Source organism: Lucilia cuprina, chromosome 4, assembly GCF_022045245.1.
Source record: "Lucilia cuprina isolate Lc7/37 chromosome 4, ASM2204524v1, whole genome shotgun sequence".
Classification (NCBI taxonomy): Eukaryota; Metazoa; Arthropoda; class Insecta; order Diptera; family Calliphoridae; genus Lucilia; species Lucilia cuprina.
Window position 1 is genome coordinate 27,292,262 of NC_060952.1, and position 8,290 is coordinate 27,300,551.

Below are 8,290 nucleotides of genomic sequence, written 5' to 3' on the forward strand. Positions count from 1 at the left end.
ATATATGTAAAAAAAATATTTTAATTCAAATCACAGTGGCCTCCGGTAGGTTAGTGTTCTAGTCTGGTAGACCGGAGGTGGTTGGTTCGATTCCTACCTGAGGCACTGGTTAAGAAGCGCATAACAGGCCCGAGAGAGGCCTGGGTGTTATTCTTCGGTGTTGATAAACATATATACATCCTCCTTTCAAACTATCTCAAATCACAAAACTTTTACAGGTAAACCATTACCTTTTAGCTTTTTTCAGCAAAAAGATGCAATGAAAATGTCCATTTTGAAAAAAGGGGAAAACTAAGTGGCAAATATTAAAAAAATGTATTTTTTAGTTAAAAAACAATTTTTTGTTAAATATTCTACTCTCATTACAAAGTTATTTTTGTTAACAAAAAAGGAGCCTATTTAAAAAAATAAAAGTCAAAATTTTTTAAAATTTAAAAAACGTTTTGAAAAGAATGAAGGAAAAGCTATTGGAACTCCTTTGGATATTTTTTGCGAAGACCAATAGGTGACAAGTTACACAATGTCCAACTTTAAGTACGGCAGTTCTTGACCGATAGAGCTAAAAATTTGTGTCTGACCTACTTTCCAATAGTACTAACTTAAGTGCAAATTTCGTCAAAATCGATTTTTAAGTTGGGTCACTCGACATGAAATTCCCCATATACTCATCTGTTTTATACATCATCCAATAAAGTGTTAAAGCAACAATATTATTTATCAATCTACACCAAAACAAACAAGCTAAATACAATTTACACCTTTGTGTAAACAACTAAAATCTGTTACAATAGCTCTACCACCCACCAGTGGTCAGCATTTATAGATGGGAGTACTTAAAGAACGTGACATACATTGATAATATTGTCACTTTATTGACACATAATAGAAAACTCATTAAATGCTTTCAAAATAACATAATTCTTATTAATCTTGGAGCATATATGTATGCATGGAAATATACAGTACATATAGATCTCTATTAGTTTGTATAAACATGGGCAATTTTGTGGATTTTGAAAACCAAACAAACGGATACAGGCAACACAACAATAACTTCGAAACAAAAACTTAATTATAAGAATTAAGACTGTCAATGAATAAATGACGGACTGAAGGAGTAAAGAAGAGATAAAAGAACAAAACAAAGGATAACCAGGGTTAACATTTTATAATGTGTATTAACAAAATACTAAAGACATTCATTTAACATCAGCATTTTAAGTGATGCGAGGGACAAATAGAAGATAAATGTTCATGTCCGGAGTCTAACGTGTTGCGAAAATAATTAACCCTTTAAACTTTGAAATACTATCTATCAGTGACTTTGAAAATTCTTAAATTCCGCTCTTTTAATATTAAATATTGTAAATCTAAAGAACTATGCTAAAATTTCCGATATTCTGTTAATTTAAATAATACCCGTTCTTCCCAAATGTTTTAAAATGTTTTCAAAATTCACATTTAGAGAGTTAAGAACTATACAAAAATCCCAACCAGTCAAATGGGAAAATATGCTTATACTTTTCATTCGATGTCCAACATTAAGTCACAATAAAAGCAAATATATATACAAGAAAAACGACGTCATGTTCTTGTATACTCAGATAACCATATAATGGGAAACTATCAATCACAGTGTTAGACAGACGCTCACATCCAAAGAAACATAGAAATATTTTATAAAACTGAATCAGGTACTTACCACTGCCACTATCGTAGGATTTGGTGGTTGAGCCACTAGTGTTTGAACGTTTAATCTCTCTACGGCCCATGGCAATTGTATGAGAAGTTAACTGCGTAGCGGTGGGTGTAGGGGGTGCTGACGGTGATGGCAGTTTTACTGAAGGTGGTGGCGATTGTAACGGTGGTGATATATAATGCAATTGATGTTGCAGCTCTTGTTGTTTTTGTTGCTGACGATGATGGTGATGTTGCTGTAAATGTGTATGTGTATGCGAATGATGTTGATAATGATAGATACTTTTAGGTGAATTATTAGCAGATACACAGCCTGTTGCACCGGTAGAAAATGAGGTGTTAGTACAAGAACCGGTACTTGAATTTGATGCTGTAGCAGCTGCTAAGGCAACGACTGTTGTTGTGGCCAGCGATGGTGCAGATAACGACGAAAGGGGTGAATGGACTAGTAATGATGCTTTCGGTGGAAATTCAAAGTAATTTATTTGCTGTTGATTAATGTGGGAATTTGTTAATGATAAACCTGATGTGGATGTTGGATTGAAAAGGTCTGTATTTGTTATAGCCCCAACTGCAGATGTTGCTGCTCCTGTTCCGGCTAATGTTGTTGTTGCTGTGACAGTGTTAGTGTTGCAAACACAGTGTGGTGTGGGTGGAGGTGCTGGACAAGCGTTGATGTTGCTGCTATTGTTTATGTTTGAAAATGACGGCTTACGTAGTGATGTATGTCTCAACCCCTTGACAGGGTGTAATGGGTACTATCGGCCGGCAATACGAACCCAATCACGATTTTCACTATTATACCAAATACCTGGAAACAGAAAGAAAACATTATATAAAATACATAAACAAAACAAACATAGATAAATATTAATTCGCAAGTACAAACGAAAACTAATTGCTTTTTGGGTAATAGTGTTTATCCACATGATATGTAGATACGTATATTGTATAAAATAAATAAAAGTAAAACATTTTTGATAAGTCCCACCATTTGCATAACATTTTTTTTACTTTTCAAGCAGAGGTATGTTTAAATGGAGGGCAATTATACAAATTATTGTTTGGTTGTTATTAGTTACACAAGTTCAAGTAAGTGCATTGCATAAAAAAAGTAACGTAAAAGTTAAAGTAAAAAAGTAATGTAAATACATAGCAATATTGTTGATGTTAGTTATTGTTTAAAATAATCGATAAGAACTGTTTTAGGCAATAAACATACAAAATGTTTTTAAAAGCTACTAGCAATAATTCAATTTGAAATTTTGGCAGTTATCATAATTTTTATTTCAACAGTCTTTTAAGAAAAATTTTTGTATTACTTGAACTGAACTAGATCTGAACTAGAACTGAACTAGAACTGAACTAGAACTGAACTAGAACTGAACTAGAACTGAACTAGAACTGAACTAGAACTGAACTAGAACTGAACTAGAACTGAACTAGAACTGAACTAGAACTGAACTAGAACTGAACTAGAACTGAACTAGAACTGAACTAGAACTGAACTAGAACTGAACTAGAACTGAACTAGAACTGAACTAGAACTGAAACTAAACTAGAACTGAACTTGAAGTACAATTGATATTCGTAAAGTATAATATTAATTATTACTAACTATTTAATTGATGTAATGAAAACACTTCTAATTTAAGCAGCGTTTTTATCAGCAATCACGTATCAAGGAAACTACAATATATGACAATTTACAAATGGTCCAAGTCATCGCCTACAGAAATTTTACCAAATCATGAAAAGACAATTTCTATTTAACATCATGCTAAAAATAAATTGAATTTAATACAAACGCTAATAAGCTTTAAATATGTCACACATTTTCTTATTATTTTCATACAAACTCCCTACCAGAGACTTAACAGCTTTATACGTTTCAACTATCACCTTGGAGTATAAGAGTGCGATTGAATGAATATAATCGAATAATCAAACAAAATCAAAACAATATCGATTTTTCTTTGCTAAGAACCAGGAAATTAATTAAATTTTATGAAAGAATGAAACAAGAACTGCGACAAAAAGAAATTCAATTCGTTATACTGCTCGACTAAATACATACACATACAAACATATACATAAGTAAATATTTATTGGGGAAACAGATTACGATTCTTATTAAGAAAAAAAGTAACAGCATCATCGTCATCATCAGCAGCTCTATTATGACCGGGACACGAGCACAACAATCAATATTATATATGTACATATGTATATGTAACAATACAGATTTATTTTGCTTTATTCCCTGATTCATGTTCCACTGTTGGTTAACATAATTATCATCATCGGCATCTCCATCATCAAAATGTTAAATCATCTTTATTTTTTGTTTTTGTACAAATACAAATTCAATGAAGTTGTATATGGAAAATGACAGGAAAAACTCTAATCACAGACTACAACTGTTGTATGATAGTGTTATTGCCCTCTAGTTTAACCAAGTCAGAGTGTTAGTGTCCTAAATAAACAAATGTAGAAAAAAAACAATAGAAAAGCAAATCATCTATTCACTATTGGCATCTAACTAATATTGGGTGTTTTTTTAGGCCCGATAGAACTTGAAATTGTAAAAATTAAAATAAAACTAACAAGTAATTTTAAGCAAGCATATTTTTTATTTAAAAGTTAGTGTTTAAAAATGATTTTGTGCCACTGTGCTTGCTAAAGTGCATTTTAAATAAATATATATGCCATCAAGGAATCGGTTCAACATTACTAATCCCAATTTTGTTATTTAACATCAGGCCTAATGAATCATTATTTGTGCCGAGGCCATGTACATATGTATATCAAAAATTATTCGTTGTATGACACTTCATTTGACAGTTAACCCATTGGTAATTTCGAAAATACACTTTTTACTTGCAATTCACAATCAACTTCTTAATTTATAATTTAATCATAAAGTATCCGTTGTCTATTAGAATTAAAGACAAACGTTTCTATTTAGATGCATATCAAAAAAAATTATGGGAAAGTCTTTTCCTTATTAAAATGACTTTTAAAACTACTTTCGTATATAAATGTTCACATTAGAAGTGAGTGGATGTTTAGAAGTCTATATAAGTTTTTGGTTACATATTTGTTGCTTCATCCACAATTTTATGTTGAATTTTCGTAACACATTAAAGAAGGCATTTAAATCGAAAACGATTTAGGATAAAACGTTGATAAACAAAATTGTCTAAGTTTCTAGTTTCACAAAGTATAAGCTTACATATACATATATAAGTTATATATATGTATATAACAAAGATTTAAAGGGTTTTGCTAAATAATATTTTAGCGAAACAAAACTTTTAAAAATGTATTTAAGATTATTATACAAAAAATATTCACACATTTACAATTTTATATACTATGCGTATGATTAATAAAATATTACTCATACCAACAGTTAGACATACATGTATCTCTATTTTTAATTGAAAAAAGTTTACGTTTTTTTTTTACAAATACATATATGTATGTATGTACACCTTAAATTGTTACACCCTTTACTTCAAACTACAAGTTTACCTCTATTTCGAATTCCATTAAATTTGTGTGTTTATTTGTATGTGTGTATTTATACAACTTCTTCTTTTTTATCCAATATTATTTTTGTTTTTCTCTTTGAGTTTGAGTTATAGTTTTTTTTGGTCTTCTATTTTCATTCGTTAGCATAACTAATGTCATGTCACATTAGGGCATTCAAATATAAAATTGTATATGTGTTTTTTATCTACACAACTATTGGTTGGAATAAAGTACAAAGACTCTGTCTTAACCATTTAGATATATAATAGAAGACTTTGACTGCATCAGAGGGTTTCCATTTATAGGTGTATGGGAAAATATTTGAATACATATCGTTTATTTTTGTTTTTCTTTTTTCTTTTCTTTTTTTGAGAAAAGAAAAACACCTTTTATGGTTAGGATACAAAACAAATATTTAAATAAATTTTCAATACACAGACTTACTTATGTGTGTAATAAATTGGCTTGATGGGAAAGTGAAATATAAGGAACAAAAAAAAAAGTGGGAAAAACATGTCATTTTAACTTGTTATATAATTTATTAATAAATATTTGTTTTATAAAAAGTAGAATAACCATGACAAAATTTCATTATAAAAATGTAAATTTTTAAAAATGGAAAAAACTATTCGAATTTCGAATTATGCAGTTAGTTTACTAAACGTCAATATCGGTCTCATTGTGCGCAGACTATAACACTGTCCACTTATTTTTATATCCTACATCACTATACTAGTGAGGGTATTATGCGTTTGTGCTGATGTTTCTAACGCACCCACCTTAAAATACACCTATCGACTGAGAATCACAATTCTGATTCGATTGAGCCATGTCCGTCCATCTGTGCAACTGGTTGGCTGTTTAAGTAAAATTTTGAGCAAACGTGTTTTTCTGCACAGAGACAAAGCTTATACAACAGGACCATTCGATTTGTTTTCTTTGACAATATTCAACATTTTATGGACTGAATTCATTCGAACTACAAAGGTTTTTTTAGGAAAATCTAACGAGAAGAGAATATGAGTTTAAAGCTTAAACCCAGTAACACATAGTCTTATTTAAATAACATACATATACCTACATATATCGTATAACTACGTATGTATAATGCTGTATTCGCTATCTCACAGTTTTAAATTCTGTTTCTCAGTTTTCTTAAATATATATTTTTTGCACAAACATGCTTTACTTAACGATTTAATGGCAAAAACTTTATGTTTCAGATAAAAGACGAATAAAGATGTATAAAAAGTAAGATTGTAAAACATTAAAGAAAATTAAATTATTGTTTCACCTATAAACACAATCACATATATGCATTATCCTGCAGTTCGGAGGGGTTGTCCTGAAATAGTGATTTTAGAAATCATTTACAACTTCTGTTAAAAATACTAATGAACCCCAAAGTTATGATTGAATATGTCTTTGTAAAACGTGATTTAAACATTTTTTTAAATTAAAATAAAATATTTGGAAATTCTTCATAAGGGATACATTAACCCCTAGGAAAACTGTAGAGATATAGATTCAAACAAAGAGATGACATTGAAGCATGCACTGACGCAATGTGGCATGTCATTCGTTTATGTAGCCTTAAAGTATGCAACCAAACAAAACTAATCATATTACAATAATGTTGTTTTTCTGCTCATACTGTACAGGTTGTAGAAGTCAAAGGCAGACCATTTGGTAGGATAGCTGATCGGTTGGTAGGTTTGTTGGCTGGTTGGTTAGTTAGTCTGCGTATGTTGCTAGATATTCATGTAACATGACATAAGAGTGATACATTGTTTCGAACGTTAAATGTCAGCACCATGTATTATGCTGTGTGATATATTTCAAAGAAGTGTGCGCGATTATATTGTTTTTTTCTTTGAAAAAAAAAAAATTATTGAAAAAACGAACGGAAAATAAAGAAGAAAAATTAAACAGGAAATATGTTCAAGCCATAAATTTGTCATATTTGTCGTATTTATTAGAACTCCAATATACATAAACATCTCTAACCTGTATACATACATATATAGGTACAATATGAAAGTAAGGTTAGAGGTTAGAGAAAAAACCATAATTTTGTCATTATGTTTGTTAGACGTTTGAAGAAAAAAAAAACAATATAAAAGTAAATAAAAGATATAAGGATATAGTATAAAATATGTATTTACAGTGCTGGTGCTATGTTTTTATATAAAACAACATTAGAGGGGTTGTGTTTTATTTTACATTTATCATACAATGGCAGAAAAAAAAAACTAAGATAAATTTCTTTTTGTCTGTAGATTTAACTACGTTCATATGTATATTTTAAAGTTAAACTATTTTTAAATTATTTTTTTATGATTTTTGTTTACGTTGTCTGGTACTACCCTAACATACATACACAAACACTTTATGAACAATTTCCTTTTTAACGGTGTATTTGCGATATTGTTGAAGATTACACCATTTTACTGGAGGATTATTATCCTAATAAATGATAAACTTAGTTCAACCACACATTTATGTGTTTTCATATGATTGTGTATATATGCATACATATATTTAAATATTTGCGGTAATATTACTCTTTCAGAGATTTCTTCCTTGGTTTATTGTGGTTTATTAAAACTAATAAATTTAAATATATTTTATATTCAAGTACTTTTTCTTTATAATGTATTTAAATAAATTTATATTTTATTTTAGACGCGTAAAATCTGTTTTTTGTACCCTACACGACTTTAGTGAGGAGGGTATGTATGGAGGGTTTGTGCTGATGTTTGTTACGCACACTAATATTGGTCCTATATCCAAATTAAAGTATACAACTCGGCTCAGAATCATTTTCTGTGTCGATTTAGCTATGTCCGTCCTTCCGTTCGTGTAAACCTTGTAATTAAACTACAGGTAGTAATTTTGAAGATAATTCAATGACATTTGGTACACGATCTTCTATTGTCCCAGGGACAAAGTCCATTGAAAATGGTTAAGATCGGCAAAACGAAGTTCTATACTATCCCTAGTGACCCTCATGAACTTTATAGTTATAGGGCCTTATTTGATCCTCTACAAAAAA

The 8,290-nt window shown here is 30.0% G+C and overlaps 1 protein-coding gene across 1 annotated transcript in view; it reads right to left on the bottom strand.

Moving 5' to 3' along the window:
* LOC111690583 overlaps positions 1-2,456 on the bottom strand; it is an 82,398-nt gene extending 79,942 nt beyond the window's left edge. The window contains exon 1 of the mRNA XM_023453091.2: positions 1,703-2,456. Within this exon, the coding sequence (XP_023308859.2) occupies positions 1,703-1,772 (70 nt within the window). The 5' untranslated portion in view covers positions 1,773-2,456. The remainder of the gene's footprint in view (positions 1-1,702) is intronic.
* Positions 2,457-8,290: the final 5,834 nt, after the last annotated feature.